Source organism: Squalius cephalus (assembly GCF_949319135.1).
Source record: "Squalius cephalus genome assembly, chromosome: 2".
Lineage (NCBI taxonomy): Eukaryota > Metazoa > Chordata > Actinopteri > Cypriniformes > Leuciscidae > Squalius > Squalius cephalus.
The window spans coordinates 6,870,857-6,888,076 of NC_137123.1; the positions used below are offsets into that span (position 1 = coordinate 6,870,857).

At 38.7% G+C, this 17,220-nt stretch overlaps 1 protein-coding gene across 2 annotated transcripts; it reads right to left on the reverse strand.

Annotated features, from left to right (window-relative positions):
- LOC307154451 (polymeric immunoglobulin receptor) lies at window positions 1–9,913 on the reverse strand. 2 transcript variants are annotated; one of them, XM_079864400.1, is made up of 13 exons: window positions 9,796–9,913; window positions 9,385–9,708; window positions 8,958–9,284; window positions 8,523–8,849; window positions 8,110–8,424; window positions 7,721–8,032; window positions 7,288–7,602; window positions 6,899–7,210; window positions 4,506–4,823; window positions 4,154–4,429; window positions 3,243–3,344; window positions 2,555–2,598; window positions 1–1,366 (listed from the first exon to the last, which is right to left on the reverse strand). In XM_079864400.1, the coding sequence occupies exons 1-13, from the start codon at window positions 9,836–9,838 to the stop codon at window positions 1,067–1,069; spliced, it is 3,315 nt and encodes a 1,104-aa protein (XP_079720526.1). In that variant the 5' UTR covers window positions 9,839–9,913; the 3' UTR covers window positions 1–1,066. The 2 variants fall into 2 exon arrangements, with proteins under 2 accessions (XP_079720526.1, XP_079720527.1); XM_079864401.1 differs by having other exon boundaries at window positions 8,110–8,445.
- Window positions 9,914–17,220: the final 7,307 nt, after the last annotated feature.

The following is a 17,220-nucleotide window of genomic DNA, read 5'->3' on the forward strand; positions in this document are numbered from 1 at the left end:
TTTTTATCTTGTGCTCTTAAATAGTTTCTTATAAAACAAACAGCTCCACCTCTTCCTTCTCCTCCTTGCTAAACTCTTCTGACTCACTGTGATGAAACACGTCCTGCTGTCACTGACACACAGACACTTAAACCAAAGACCATCTTTCTGTTCTTTTGTCTTGTGAGCAGGTTTAAAGCTTCTGCCAAACAAATTAGCACACATTTATATATATATATATAGTCTGAAGAGCATAAAAACACTGACGCTTGAATCCAAATGTGTCTTGAAATCAGTCTGTTTTTTCAGGATTGCCACTGTTCATTGGCTGTTACCTAATAAATAATTGTCAAACCAGAAAACTGGAGACTGTTCAAAACAACATGTTTAATGTTTAAACAGAAGTGCAGTATAAAAACTATAATAATCAGTAGTCAAACACTGACTGGTTAAAGGTGATTCTGCAGGTTAATTTCCCTGTAAGATGATCACTCTGAATATAAAACACCCTGATCATTGATAAACAGAGACCTGTATGACACACACACACACACACACACACACACACACACACACACACTCATTTGCTGCTCCTCTATATGAAATGCAGTGTCTGCAGCTCCCTCTATTGACATCTTCATTGAATAAATTCAGTCCAACACTTACATTATGTATATAAAATGTATAATACAGACATGATAAGAACAAGGAGAATGATTCAATCAGCATACATTAATATCTCAGTCTCATAACTGATATGGCATCTAACAACACTGCTTTATTTCACATGGTCCTTCTGAGACATATCTGAACATGAACAGTGTAATTAGAACATATAAATAAACAGTTGCAGTAAGAAAAAATCATAATGAAAATAAATCTGTAAGTGGTTAATTACACCCTGCACTGCGTTTGTCATTTCTACACGCTTTTGTTTTATCTACAGTTTCTGTTACCTGAAGAGTTCTGTTACCTAGAGTCTTAAGTGCTTACATAATTTCAGGAGTCACTGTACACATTAAAATGTCACTGTAATAATGACCAGCTTCCATAAAAAGCAATACAATCCAGTAATAATCTCACTGAACTAGTTGAGTCTCGTGCGGTGACTGACGGTGGTGTACAGCTCCTCGTTATTGAACGTGACTTTAGCGTCACTGAGAGACTCTTCATGCTTCTTCTTCTTCTGGAAACGGACAGACGCGTACAGGAGCCCATCATCAGAGGGGTTTGTGGGTAACTGGACTGTGGAATACAGCGTGTGGTTTGGATCAGAAGAGTCTGTGGAAAGTTTAGCGTTGGAATATAACACATCGTCCCCTGTTCCTGAGACTAAGCGCTGTCTGACGTCTCTGATATTCTCATATTCACACACAGCCTGAGGCGCCTGAGAACAGACAAGAGATAACAACTAGATTCAGTTCAGGAAATAACAGGCAGATTCACAGAGAGAGGGTTCTCCAAAATCACTAATATAATGGAAATAAACATTCACCACATCTATTTTCTAAATGCATGTTATTGATTCATTCATGCATATGATTCATATTTCATTTTTTTGCAGTGGATTCAGTTCCACATCCATTTCTGAGTGACACGCCCACATCTCAACATCCAATCAACAACGACGGACAGAAGCAAGTCTCCACCCCCTCATTTTTATTTAATAAATCATTTCGCTCAGATGAACGCAATATATAAGTAAAAATTTGTCACTACTTCTGTTTCATCACGACTTTAAATACTTTTTTTTTTTGCTTATAATAATAAAATAATTTTTTTTTTGTTTATTATTATTTTTTTATTGTGTATTATCACAATTTTCCATTTATTTTCACCCTTGAACATCTGAATGTCGGGTCACTGCTGTTGTGGTGGATTTTTAATAAATAAGATAGTAAAGTAATTTTTTTAGAGTTAAACTTCAAAACCTGAATTTAACCTGTTAAACTTTTAACCTGACTTCTCCTTTGGGTCTAACATTATGACAAACTTTTACCAGACTTTCTTTTGGGTCTAACATTATGACAAACTTTTACCAGACTTTCTTTTGGGTCTAACATTATGACAAACTTTTACCTGACTTCCTCGTCTAGGTCTAACAATATAACAAACTAAATCTTACTTCTTCTTCTTTTAGGTCTTACTAACTTTTGATAAAGGTTGAACACAATGCAGGCAAAGAACAGAACGTTTTGGTGACATTGTGTTCAACCTTTATCAAAAGTTAGCATAAATTGACAGACAGACTTTAGCAAATGTCCTTTGAGTTCTTTATTTACGGCCAGGAGAGTACTCAAGCAATTCTCAGCGAATCTCACCCAAGCAAAATAACTCAAAGGACATTTGCTAAAGTCTGTCTGTCAATTTCTGCTGCGCAGCAAGTGAGTTAGATTAACAAGGTAGAATAGGACAGGGAATGTCGATTGGAGACAACCCAGATAGTTAGGTTTAGGGAAAAAATCTACGACACTGTCACTCACATGTTCTGCATCTCATATAGTTCTAGTTCTGCTTCATGTGCAAAATACAGTCAGCAAACTGTTCAATAGACAAGAAACTAAACGCCCCTCACCTTTCCGCTGCTCATCTCTGTCCCGTCTGTGGAAGGGTGCTGATCTGTGGAATAACAAGAGGAAAAGCCTTATTTCTAAAGCGCTTTATACAATTCAGACTGTTTCAAAGCAGCTTCACAGTAATAGACAGGACAATAACGGTGTTAATGTTGCAAAGCTCTTCAGTTACGAAAAATACAATTTCATCTGTAATGCAGCTCTAAACAGACAATAGTGTCACTTTTCAGGTCAATTTAGTTCAATTCTATTTCAATAATAATGTCAGTGTTGGAAAGTGCATCAGTTATGAGACAAACTCAATTCAACCACACACCAGCACAAAAGAGGATACATGTGTCATTATTCAGCTCAATTTAGTTACTGAATATTACTGAATATAAGAAAAACAAAATGATTAAACAAGAAAAATCATAATCAAGTGGAAATCATGATAAGATAAAAAAATACAGGAAGGCCAGTTTCAAGAAAGAAATTATCTTTTTTTTTTTTTTTGACCTTTTCAAAACAGGATTTTTTTAAAATCTAAATAGTTACAAATACCTTTTCCATGAAATCAGGTGACAACTGGCATAAACTGCTAATGTAATTTGAATTCACAATCGCAGGGAAAATGTAAAACAGTATCAGGTCACACAAGGCCAGCAGACCATTAAATCATGTGTGTGTTTGCGTGTGTGCGGTACTCACCTCGTGTCTTGATGTATCCTAATTTGTATAATAACAGGACTGACGCTCCGATCAGCAGTAAAGACACACAAACGCAAGAGATGACGATTCTGTCAGACAAATCTGGAGAACAAGTAGACGTGAACAGTTTAATCTCAATCAGAATCAATCTCTAAACCACCATTTTTCATAAACACACACACACACAAACACAGACATATATATATATATATATATATATATATATATATATATATATATATATATATATATATATATATATATATATAATAGTTTAGCTTTAGTTTTGGTGTAATGTAATATCATTTGCATCTGTGAATTTCCTAAAATCTATTTGTGGCTGTTCAGTTCTCTCACTTCTGCTTTCAACCTGAGGAAATCACAAACCACCAACCTCTTGCTCAACCATGCAATCTCTACATTTAATCTCAAAATCTACCACTTTTTGTGAGGTCAAAACCATCACTTTTGCTAATCACCTTAATATAGAAACAGCGTAGTTCAGGTTGAGCCCCATTTGCAGTTTTAATGTTCATCAGAATTTGTGGCTGAAAAATAATTTTGACTCGTCCCTAATTTTCTTTGAGGTTGAGGTCACAACAAGACTCATAGAATATAAAAGTTTGGATGGTTTAAATGCAAAAATGTGAAGCTTACGATTTTATAAAAGCACTTAAATTAATGCATCTGTTAAATTTTGTGTATTATTTGAAATGTACAACTAAAAAATAATTGTAACACATATTGTGTATGTGGCTGTACTTTCCAATTTTAATGTTACAGCACTCAAAAGTATTTTATAACATTCAACTTTTTACCAAAACGTGTAGTGTGTGGTGTTAGATAAAAAAAACTAAAATCAATTATAATCGGCTGCATGACAATCTACTTCGACAAAAGGAAATACTTACTCTTCTTGACTTCTAGATTCACTTTGGTGATGATGTGAGCTCCACACCAGTATATCCCAGAATCCTCTTCTCTCAGATCAGTGATGTTTACGGTAAAGACTCCAGTAGAAGCTTCATCACTGAAAGAGAATCGATCATCTCTGATCATCTCCAATGAAACTCCATCCTTCACACACATGGAGGGTTCATGTGCTTTGCAGAAGCATTTCTGATGTTCATCATGATGTTTGCACTGGATTGACACGTCGTCTCCTTCATACTTAGTCAAGTTCAGCTCTGGAAATATTAGAAATATGAGAACATCAATTCACAGCCATAGTTTCACATATTCAGATGTATAAACCTTCCTCACCCTCGTTCATGATGACGATCAGATGAGTGTAAAGATAATTCACGTCTCTCTCTAATGTCACTGCACACCAGTATTTCCCAGCATCCTCTGCTGTCAGTCCAGTGATGGTCCCAGTGAAGACACTTGCAGTGACGTCATCATTCAGAGTCAATCTGTCAGTCTTGGTCTCTTTCTCTTCTCTCACAGTCTCATTGAGAGTATTTCTATCTCTAGTGGAGCACTTCCCCTTACAGAGAGACTTTGACTTTGATTTATAGATTGAATCATAAGGGCAGAAGATCTCAGCAGATTCTCCTTCACGTCTCACTACTGGAGCCACTGCAAACAAACAAATATGTGTTAATTTAACACAAATGATGCTGAATTATCAATACCATAAATCTCATATAAGCTGCAAATGCCTGGAGGCCAAGGCAGAGCCTCAGTGATGACCAGTTGAGGTAAGAATGATGGTCCTAGGTCGAGCTAAGGGAGCGAGAAGCCAAGGTGGAGCCGAGTGGTCGACAGGCCTAGTGACAGGCTCGTGGCCTGAAGTGGAGCCAGGGTATCCACGCACCAAGGCGAAGCTGGAGACTAGAAAGCCAGGGGCGTCCAGCCCTGTAATTGCTGAGGTAGAGCACAGGCTGCAGCCGTGGGGATCTCACACGGACCTGTTTGAAGGGCGTAAGAAAGTTCTCTTCACTTCTTCCGCAAGCTCTGCTGTCTGTATGCCTGAAGTGGAAGCCTGCCCGGCAGCTTCTTCCATGGGAAATGAGGACTCGTTGCTCACTTATGATTTTGAATACATAGAAAGTGTGGTGTAAATAGAGACAGATATTTATAAAAGATCTGTTTCCTGGTCCATACAGCAAAACACAGAATACGTTGAGCTAGTGGAGCTTATGACTCGTTCTACAGCCAGACTGAGTTTGGAATGGTCCGGCTTGAAATGCAAGATCGCAGACAGTCCATTAGACGAGCAATATCTGCAAAGTCAAGCCGCTGTTAGTGAGGCCAGCAGGGGGTGCTCACCCTGTGGTCTATGTGGGTCCTAATGCCCGAGTATACTGACGGGGACACTATAGTGAAACAAGAACTCCCAAATAATCTGAGCTCTCTGCGTGATCAAGTTCCTGGAGAGAGGAGCAGAAGCCGAGTGTAGCTGCCCGAGTCCCCCTCCGAGGAGTGGTGACCAGAGGCACCATAACTGGAGGAAGCCGCTCTCAGATCCGAGGGCTTTGGGTGCTCCAAAAAAAAAAGAGGAGAATATTTAAATGGGGCCACTGGCTGAACTTTTGCCCTTTTTTGATTTTTTTCTTCTGTTTTTATCCTCCCTATTTCCTTCCTCCCCTATTTCCTTCCTCCTGGGGTACAATAATTGTTTTTAGAGGAGGATAAAATTCTCCTCCCTTCCCCTCAAAGGAGGGTGTGAGGTACAGTATGTTGTTTTTAGAGGAGAGTGAAAACGTCTTATTTTAGGGGAAAGTAATCGTATCCCTCCCCCTCTGATGAGGCTGTTGGGGTACAAAGTTCTGTTTTTAGAGGAGAATAGTAGTTTTTCTCCAAGCAGCGAACTGCTCGTGAAGGAGATTAATAACCTCCTCCCTCCCCCTCTGAGAAGAGTGTGGGGTACAACATGTTGTTTTTAGAGGAGAATAGTAGTTTTCCTCTGAGCAGCGAACTGCTTGTGAAGGAGATTAATAACCTCCTTCCTCCCCCTCTGAGAAGAGTGTGGGGTACAACATGTTGTTTTTAGAGGAAAGTGACTCATTGTCTTGTCTCAGAGGAAAATAGATGTTCCTCGCTCCCCCTCTGAAGAGGGTGTGGGGTACAAAAAGTTGTTTAAAAAAGACATAATATAATCTACTCCCTTTACCTGAGTAGGTGAATAATAATGTTGTTTTTAGAGGAAAATTAAAGTCTCTGACAGAAGATTGTTATTAGAGAAGAATAAACTATGGATGACTGGCGTAAGGTCGAGCCGGCACTGTGTGTTTGGCTCCCTAATAATATATTCAGAAGTCGAGCTTGGTAGATGTTTGAGATGACTATATCTATGATAGTTATTCTCGCTTCGCTGTCACCTTGTCCAGGTATCTGGGTATTAATTAAGGTTACGCTCCTTCCCATTGCTCCAGTTATGGTGTAATTGTAAGATGTGGCTGGTAGCTCTGCCCGAAGGGGTCTTGACTCTCCTTGAGTGTGGCTCGGACTAGCCGCCATAGAAGTCTTCAGGGCCTTTCCTAACATACTCTAGATTACTGGGAGCATTGTGCAAGGTTTACTGGGAGCATTTTTTGTAGATTTAAGTTTATCCTAAGCAAATACAGTTTGACTCTATGCCATTTAACAGATCGTTACATCTTGACTTGCCACTGTTATTTACTACAATGAAATCATCTGAATTCACTCACTGAAGAGGTTGAGCTGAATTTTGGTGGTCAGGGAGATGAAAGTCAAATGTGTGTCTCTGGTTTCTGCTCCACACCAGTAAACTCCAGCATCTCTCACGCTCACATTACTGATGCTCACTGTAAAAACTCTCTCTTCATTTCTCTCAGATGAAGGACTCATTTCTGTCACTGCAGATGTGCTGATGTTTTGACAGATGTGATCATCATCCTCTTTGCAGAAATGAACTTTATGTTCCTCTGGGATCTGACATGTGATGTTGACTTCTTCACCAAGATGAGCAGATTCAGTCTTCGTCTTTGGATATTTAACATCTAAGCCAAGAGAAATTACATTAAACATTGTAACAGACATTTTACGTATGCCAGATAAAGTTTTTCTGGTTCCTCACCGTCTCTGACTTCCAGCTGAAGTTCAGTGAAGCTCTCAGTATAGTGAGACACATTCACTCCACATCTGTATGTTCCTGCATCTGCAGCTTTCAGCTCTCTAAAAAACACCATCAAGACTCCTGCTCTGGTGTCGTCATATAAAGAAACATCTCCATTCTCCATCCATTTATCCTGAACTCCTGGATTCTTCCTCTCTGAACATCCATCTGATTCTTTACAGAAGTATTTTGGCTTGGTTTTGTGTTGAGGATGTTCACACTTGATCATCATACGACCTCCTGAGTGACCAGTCGCTCTAGAAACGCCCACTTTAGCTGTCAATCAGATATTTTGTTCATTTATAATACACCTTATGAACTCAACATCCATCTCACTGTAACTACAGAAATGTTTGATGACTACATTGTTTCTAATATATCTGAATTCACTCACTGAAGAGGTTGAGCTGAATTTTGGTGGTCAGGGAGATGAAAGTCAAATGTGTGTCTCTGGTTTCTGCTCCACACCAGTAAACTCCAGCATCTCTCACGCTCACATTACTGATGCTCACTGTAAAAACTCTCTCTTCATTTCTCTCAGATGAAGGACTCATTTCTGTCACTGCAGATGTGCTGATGTTTTGACAGATGTGATCATCATCCTCTTTGCAGAAATGAACTTTATGTTCCTCTGGGATCTGACAGGTTATGCTGACTTCTTTACCATGAAGAGCAGATTCAGTCTTCGTCTTTGGATATTTAACATCTAAGCCAAGAGAAATTACATTAAACATTGTAACAGACATTTTACGTATGCCAGATAAAGTATTTCCAGTTTCTCACCGTCTCTGACGTCCAGCTGAAGTTCAGTGAAGCTCTCAGTATAGTGAGACATATTCACTCCACATCTGTATGTTCCTGCATCTGCAGCTTTCAGCTCTCTAAAAAACACCATCAAGACTCCTGCTCTGGTGTCGTCATATAAAGAAACATCTCCATTCTCCATCCATTTATCCTGAACTCCTGGATTCTTCCTCTCTGAACATCCATCTGATTCTTTACAGATGTATTTTGGCTTGGTTTTGTGTTGAGGATGTTCACACTTGATCATCATACGACCTCCTGAGCAGCCAGTCCCTCTAGACACGCCCACTTTAGCTGTCAATCACAGCATCATACCTAATCAATTATTCATGAACAAAGACCTCAAAAAACATGTACTGTATAACAGATTTGATTGAGTTTGTTCTACTTACTAATAATATATAGATGAACAGTATTAATAATGGAGTAACTGTATGAGTGACTGTAGGCTGAAACTCCACATACATAAACTCCTCCATCATCTGGAGTCACAGCAGTAATTCTCACAGTGAAGAAGTTGTTATTCCAGTCATTCTGAATGATGACTCGTTTTTTCTTATCCCATGTGTTAGTAGTGGAGATCACCTCGTCAATAATGTTATTTTTGGTTTTGAATATGGTTTTCCCATCATCCCTTTGATTCCAAGAATATTTACAGCTGAAATCAGCAGTTTCTCCACTGTTTGCATTCACTGTCTTTGACGCTCCACAACACGAATCTGTCAACATTCAAAGTCTTTGTTTATAAGCTGAAAAAAAAACAAAAAACAAAAAAAAAAACCTGAAACAAGGAAAACAGTGACAAATTGATTATTTGTTCTACTCACTCATTATATGAAGATGAACAGTATTAATAATGGAGTAACTGTACGAGTCTCTGTTGATCCAAACTCCACATAAATAAACTCCTCCATCATCTGGAGTCACAGCAGTAATTCTCACAGTCATGAGTTTATTTTGTCTGTCATCAGAAATACTGAATCTTTCTTTCTTATTCCATGTATCAGTGGCATGTATCAACTGTTCAATAGAGTCTTTTCCTTTTTTGAATATGATCTTGGGATCATTAATGTGATTCTGTGAATATTCACAGCTGAAGTTTGCAGTTTCTCCAATATTCACCATCACTCTCTTTGACTCTTTACAGCAGGAATCTGTAATTAACAAAACGAAGAAATATATTTCACTTAAATAAAATGTTTGAAATGATCAACAGTTTTACAAAACAAAACCTTTAATCTTAAAATGACTGACCTTCTTCCACCTTCAAAGTCATATCAATGTACTGCTGCCCAAAAACTCTAATCCGGTATCTTCCAGCATCTTGTTGAATTAAATCTCTGATGTAGATCATGAGTTTTCCCTCATTGTTTTTAAACAGTGTGAATCGTCCTGCATTAATCCATTTATCATATGTCCAATCATTTATTATTGTTCTCCACTCATCAGGAGATTTGAGATAATATTTTTTAGATAATTTGGCCATATATTTAGTGGAGTAACTGTACCATGTTTCCCCAGAATCAACAAGAAGACTTCCTCCAGAATATCCAGTGACATTGACGCATCTCACTGCACCTGTCAATCAGATTGATACTGTGATCAGAAACCTCATGAACAGAAAACAGCATCATTACTGCAGTGATGAAAGAGAAAAGCTCTGACCTGAGATCAGGGAGAAAGTGAAGAAGATGAGGAGGATCTTCATTGTGAGTTGAGTTCAGTCTTCTTTATGCTGAATGTTCTCTGTGTGAATCTCTCTGTCTCTACATCTGTCTGCTTTAGTTCCTTCCTCTTTCTTCAGCTCTTTATCAGTAATGATCAGCTTTACTGGCTCCTCCCACCATCAGCACTGACTGAATATTACATTAATCACACTGAAAGAGCGCCACCTAGTGGAGGATACAGTGTCTGATACTGAGAGCTCATACAACAGGGGTCATTGGCATCAGGCCAAAAAATGTTTTCGCCACTAGAAGGTGGCCAGAACATAGTCAAAGGATAATTTAAGAAATGAATTGATGAAAAATGCAACTAGAATTGCCTGTGACAGACTGGTACAGTGCCTTTTGTAACGGGTAGAGAGCTGTTACTCTGTGTTAAATCCTGTAGTAGGACAGTCATCAACAAAAAGTCACATTTGTGTGGCGGTGACCTAGTTTACACTGGATAAATAAATAAAGCAGTAGTGACACTGCCAACCGTTCCGTATAATATGGAATCGTCCCGTATTTAAGGCATCAATGAAGCGTCCCGTATGAAAGCCATACGGAACGCAGTTTGTCCCGTATTTTCAGGCATACGATCTAAATTAAGAATTAACCATTTCTTTAAGACAAATCTTTGTTTGATTTGCAAACATAGCCTTTCGCGGAAGGCTTTAAGACCCAGCAGAATCCTCTCCCGGCTGTCGCTCCCGCTTCACAGCCATCGGGACTCGCGCTAACGGCAAATCCATTCTTTCACTGTCCGCTTTTGATTCCGGCTAATCAGTTTGGGCGACTACAAACAACGTGATTATTGTTCATGAGTCCAACATTCAGCAACGCAAGAAAACATGCAGCCTACCTGAGGGAAGACGTTATCAAAAATCTTTCACTATTGTAAGTTAAAGGTATAGTGGAGGATTTTCCCGAATTTTAGAAAAGAACCGTCTCCACTTTTTGAAAAAATGCACGAGCCTAGTTCTCCTCGTGCACGCTCTGTTTACAAGTTGCTGTCGGCATGGCTCATACAAGCCTACTTTCCAAAAGAAGATTTGCACTTTTTCCACTATGTTAGACTCGCCGAAAATCTAAGTACGACGGCCAGAATGATTGACAACTAGGAGGACCAATAGTCTTGATGATAACAATAGTCTATACCTTTAATGTTAAATAGAGAGAAACATTTTACATTAAAGTAACTTGTACCGTAGTAGGCTACTTTGGACCTCGTTACTGAAACACAAAATAACCAATGAAATCTCAAGCACCAAAAGCAGCACATACTAATCATCTAAGTTCTCTTTATCTGGAAAGTATGCACTTTTCATTTATTCATACATGGTTGCAAAAATATTTATGGCCTAGTTCAAAATTTTAAGTGACATTGTTTAAATGTTTTTTATTTTTATTTTTTTTTTTTGAAAGACGTTTAATTATTATGCTTTTAAATTTGATGCCATCTGTAGGCCTATCTTCCTGACCAAAAAAAAAAAAAAAAAAAACTTTTATGTTTTCGTTTTGAATAGAGGTTGATGAGTACAGTAATATTCGTTGGTATAGCTAAATATTGAAAAAAAGGTCAAATTAAAAAAATTGAACATGGAGCCACATTATTTCTATGGGACTGAACCATATAGGGCCTTTAAAATGAAGATTACAAAAGAAAAGTTTATTAAGAATGAGAATATAGAAGGATATTATCTTTATTACTTTTATAGTTACAGGCACACAAACTTAATTGTGTTGATAGAAAAAAAAACAAGATACATTTCTAGTTTCAACATTATTTGTTCTTCAGAAAATGTGCGATTATTGAAAATGTAAACTAATTTACTCATGGAGCCACTTTAACATCCTTATATTGGGACTTAAAATTAACCATATTCGGCCTTAAAAATTAAGAAACCAAAAGAAAAGTTTGTTAAGAATTAGAATCTAAAAGGATATTAAGATAGTTTTAATATGAGTTGCAGGCATGTGTAACGGGACTGTAAGTCTTGTCTCGTTGGGGGAAAATTAGAACACTACCCTGGGAGACTTAAAAGCAAAAGGATCTTAGTCCCTGCTCCACTGCTTTGAGCCTCCGTTAGTGTTGTCACGATACTAGAATTTCTAACTTCGATACGATACCTTGAAAAATATCGATATTCGATACCATTTTCGATACCACGGAGAAAAAAACTGTCACAATATTAAGGTTTTTTTTTTTTTTTTTAAAGCTAAATATAACAAGTTTAGAACATGACAATGAGGTATATTTTACATGAGCGAAAACAATGCTCACTGGATCGACATGTAGTCAAGTCAAGTCACCTTTATTTACATAGTGCTTTTAACAATACATATTGTGTCAAATCACTTAACAGTATCAAATTGGAGGATATTTGTCAGTAATGTATAATAATAAGATTAAACATTAAATTTTCAAAGGCATTTCATTATTGAATTCAGAGATGTCATTGTCTAGCTCAGTTTAGTTTAATTAGTAACTATCTGTGTTATCAAATTGATGATAATCGCTAATGAAGGCAAATTGCAGAATTAAATAATATTTTTTTGAATAAAGTTACATAAGCACAAGTTAATTTACATTTGACCACAGTTAAAATATTTACTTGTCTAAGATTCCTCAGTCAGATCATATTAACTTTAAGAATTACGGTGAAAAAACGAGACAACACACACTCATATCAACAACAATACTAGGCCATCTTGGTTAATGTTTCAGAAATGTTAAAATGAGAAGAGTTACCAACCTCTCGAAATTATTTATATAGATCCGGGTGTCGGTATCACACCTAACGTGTTTTTCAGGTTCTAAAACGCGAGGCACACAGCACCCATCACACAGAACGAGCTAGGCAACCACTGAAACAGCTGTCCTGTCAGTCAAGTAAACGTCAAATCAGCCTTTTATTAACTTTATTTACTTTCTGTTAACATTGTGGTAGTTACGTTAACATTGTGGTTCGTGAAGTCGTTAAGCTCCTGGTAACCCGCGAGTCGCAAAAGCACCACAAGTTTATCCTCCATCATCGCACTCTCCGGGCGTTCAAGCAACTAACTTTCATCACTAAAACGGAAGGCCCGCGAGGCGCATAAACATCGCGCAGAACGCTCGCTGGAAACCAATTGAAAATAGGCGCCTCTCACTGCAAAAAACGCATCAGGTTTGATCGGCCCCATTCACTTCACTTTTGCTATTTAACCAGAGCGAATGAGACGAGTGCACGTGTGGTGTTTGTTAACGCGCCTTTGGAGAGAAGTGAAAGTGACAGCTCGGCTAGTATCGATACTTCGGGAAATTAATATTGGTACCGTTCAGATATTTCAGTATCGATATTTATCGAAATATCGATATTTTTGACAACACTAGCCTCAGTATGAAATATGTTATGAGTATATGTTTTACCTTACACTATTTTATACTACAGGAATAGGTAGTGTAGGCATCAGGTGAGTAGGTCGACACGGTGGCTTCCTGAAGTGAATGTGGTGAAAAATAAATTGAAATTCACATCCCCACCCACCTAATCCTAATAGTGTAAGTGAGACGCCCCTACCCCAAGGTAAGTTCAAAAATAACTGTCAAATGTCTTAATTTGATCAATTGGTAATTTATTTCTCCTTCCCTAAGTAAATTATATTTCTGCTGGAAGGATCTGTTTCAATGGAATAAAATAACAAAAAGTAACAAAAAAATAAATAAATAAAAATAAACAGTTTTAAATTCCTTGTTTTCTTGAAAGACCATCAAATGGTTAACACTTTCAAAACAAACCTCTTTTAACACCTCAAAAGTGTTTCCCAAAATTAATGTCAGTATAGGGCACAAACTTATTAACAGACAACACTGGATGTAATGGTAAATGGACTGCATTTATATAGCGCTTTCACAGACCTATGGCCACCAAAGCGCTTTACATAGCCTCACATTCACCCATTCACTCACTCATTCATACAACGACGGCGGTGTCAGCCATGCAAGGCGCCATCCAGCTCATCGGGAGCAGCTGGTGTTTGGTGTCTTGCTCATGGACACCTCGACACTTGGTCAGGTGGAACCGGGGACTGAACCACCAACCTTTCGGTTTGTAGACAACCTACATGAACCACTGAGCCACTGCCGCCCCTGTAGATGTAGATGACTCTTATAGTTCAATCCAAATGATTCACTTCATAAACTCACTCCACCCAAATGACTCACTTCATAAACTCACTCCACCCAAATGACTCACTTCATAAACTCACTCCACCCAAATGATTCACTTCATAAACTCACTCCACCCAAAACGACTCACTTCAAATAACTCATTTCGAATATGTATAACCTTGAAATCACTTATTAAACGATTCTCTTATGAATCAATTTTATGATTCAGTTTCCAAACAACTGTTATCACAACCACAGTTCAAATTGACAGTTGAAACCCTCAGTTTGTTCAAACACTCAGTTCGGTTCACACTATATCAGTGAAGTGTTTGTGTGTGTGTGTGTGTGTGTATCGAACTGTTGTACCAGTCTGTGGCAACGACAACTTTGATGTGATGACCAGTGGCGTAACTTTGTTTTAAAAAGTGGGTGGGACGGGGGGGGGGGGACACAATGATTAATCATAAAACATATGTACAATAACATTAAGATGTCCAGCAATCGATTTAAATAGTACATTGATTAGGTTTAAGTGGTCGTTCAATGAGGCCTATTATATGTTGATCCGACTATTTTAAGCGTGTATTTAAGTGGTCCAGGGATAGAACTTTTGCCAAGCGTGTCAAAGGTTCAGGGTTCTAATCCGCACTCGTATAGTTTTTTTTTTTTTTTTTTTCATAAAACCGATTATGTTTTTCAGTGGTTGTATATCAGGCAGGGACACTTTGTGTGCTTTTTGTTTTCGAATTTCACCGCGGATTGAAGCGCGCGTCCGAGTGAAGGCTGTGCGCGAGCCTGAAACAAACATAGTATCCGCGCCACTGATCGCAACGAGCACTTTGATCAGTTGATTTAAAGGTCCCGTATTATGCCCCTTTTCACAAGATGTAAAATAAGTCTCTGATGTCCCCAGAGTGTGTATGTGAAGTTTCAGCTCAAAATACCCAACAGATCATTTTTTACAGCATGTTTAAATTGACATTTTTTGGGGCTCAGAAATACGAGCTGTTTTAGTGTGTGCCCTTTAAATGCAAATGAGCTGCTGCTGGACGGCACAGGGGGCGGAGCTTCATGAGCTCGCGCTCAGTCTCTCAGGACTATTTCATCTCACGGAATGATGATAATATCAGAAACTCTCAGTAACAGCGTTCATTTCGAGTCGGACAATAATGCCTACAGAGTCAGAGTGCTGTATAGAGATGAAACAGGTATAGTTTAGTAGTTTAATTACGGTTATAACGTATTTGTCATCTGCTTGTATGTATCCATTATTTATTAATAGCCTACAAGTCTGCTGTCTGAATGATGATCAAACATATACTGATGAGTTTAATAAAGTTTATTGTACATCACACAAAAGATGAAGCGTCAGTTTTCAGAAAATCACCGTAAGAGCTGAGTAAACACAGTAAGTTCAAGTGCGCAGTTGAGGGAGCATTCCTGTGGGCGGAGGTTAGTCAAAACACGGTTCTAGTGACATCATTAAAGAAGGAAGTAGAGGGATGTAGTCCAAACGGGCCGTTCGATGTAGTCAACTTCTGTTAAATAAAATATCTCGCTTGGCATTGAACTTTGAGCTTTATAATTTTACAGATATTATTTATACTCTAACAACAACATTACACACTAACTAAAGTTTGAAACATGGGATCACGAAGAACGGGACCTTTAAAAAACGACACATTTCAGCGCTAGATCACCTCTTATTTAAAAAACGAACGAAATGAATGCTCTGCTAGTTAACTGGAGATGTTTTGTTTATTTGTATTGGTACATTCGTGCCGCGAGATGTTTCAAAAGTGGTGGGGACAATATCGACCTTAGAAAATAGTGGTGGGGACATGTCCCACCCGTCCCACCCGCAAATTACGCCTATGGTCCATAAACTGTTGGAGCGAGAGACAATTTTTTTTTTTTTTTTTTGGGTGAATCATTTAAGTGCACTTGTTAGTGCGCGAGGATGCGTCTGTGAGCTGAACGATCGGTTTTGAAGGAGTGATTCGTTTTTGTTTGTTTTTTTAGAGACTGACGATCGTCCATGATCAAGATTTGTTTTTGAGAGACATTTTTGTGTGTGATTAAGATCATTCGATCTATGCGTGCCGCGTGCGAGCTGGGCTGAGCTGCGCCATTTTGTTCCAGAAAGTTCCTGAGTTTTTCCTGGGCCGCGCTGAAACTTTTCTGTGTTTTTTTTGTTGTTGTTGTTGTTTATTACCCTGCCATCCTTTCGACATCTTACTGTCTTGTCTCAGCTGTTCATTAAGTTATCGCAAGTCATCGCAATTCGCCACAAGTCGCCGCAAGTCATCACAAGTCATCATGGACCACTCAGAAAAACAGTAGGACGCTCAAAAATTCTTACAGTCAGAATAACGCCAAAAACAACAGTGTTCCGCACGAAACTCACGGCTCCAGCAACTATCTCTTGTGCTCTCAGCCAGTCTCCAACACCGTTCTCTGTCCGATGACGCAATCAGCCGAACTTCTGTTTTAACTACGTGCAGTCTCACACAACAATGTTACTGTTAGAGTTGTGACGTTCGCGAACGAACCGATTCTTTTGAACGGCTCATAAACATGAACGATGGGAGCCGAGTCGCGGCTGGAGGGGAGCCGTTCTTTCTGTCGTTCTTTTTTTCCTATGCGTGTTTCACACAGATGCACACAAATTAGCTCCTCCGCGAGACAGAACAGTTATAGGGGGAGGGGCGCACCCAGCGCAGGGGTGCTACTGCCTAACAGCATGATGATAGTTGTGCACGCATCCTTCACGCGAATACTCCAGTGGAAAAAAACCCTGCGTGCCTCTGTCATTGGGTAGGAGCGGAGCCATGACTTGTGCACGCTGCCGTCACATGCTTACTCCAGTTAAAAAAACAAAACAAAAAAAAAACACGTGCGAGTGCCTCTCTGTCTCAGTGCCAACGTCGTTCGAAGGAAGAAGACACACACGTGACACGTCTGAAAATGAGCCAGAGGAAAAGGAGCAGCATTTGGGTACACTTTTCTCGCGAAGAAAACAGTAAGGCTGAATGCAGCATTTGTCAAAAAGTCATTTCATTTAAGTCTGGGTCAACAAATAATTTACACAGGCATTTGAAGACTCAAATACTCTTATTTGTGAGTAGGTATTGTATGAATAACATAAGTCAACGTAGCTTATACACACACTTTGTACTAAAGGTAAATCCAAAATAGTGATGTCACTGTCTAAGCAGAGGGATGTTGTGC

Coding starts and splice junctions, on each gene's coding strand:
- LOC307154451 (XM_079864400.1), bottom strand. CDS start 9,838: ATGAAGATCCTCCTCATCTTCTTCACTTTCTCCCTGATCTCAG. Junction 8,425..8,522: donor TGTTCATCTATATATTATTA/GTAAGTAGAACA, acceptor TGTGATTGACAG/CTAAAGTGGGCGTGTCTAGA. Junction 1,367..2,554: donor CAGAGATGAGCAGCGGAAAG/GTGAGGGGCGTT, acceptor GTCTGTTCTCAG/GCGCCTCAGGCTGTGTGTGA.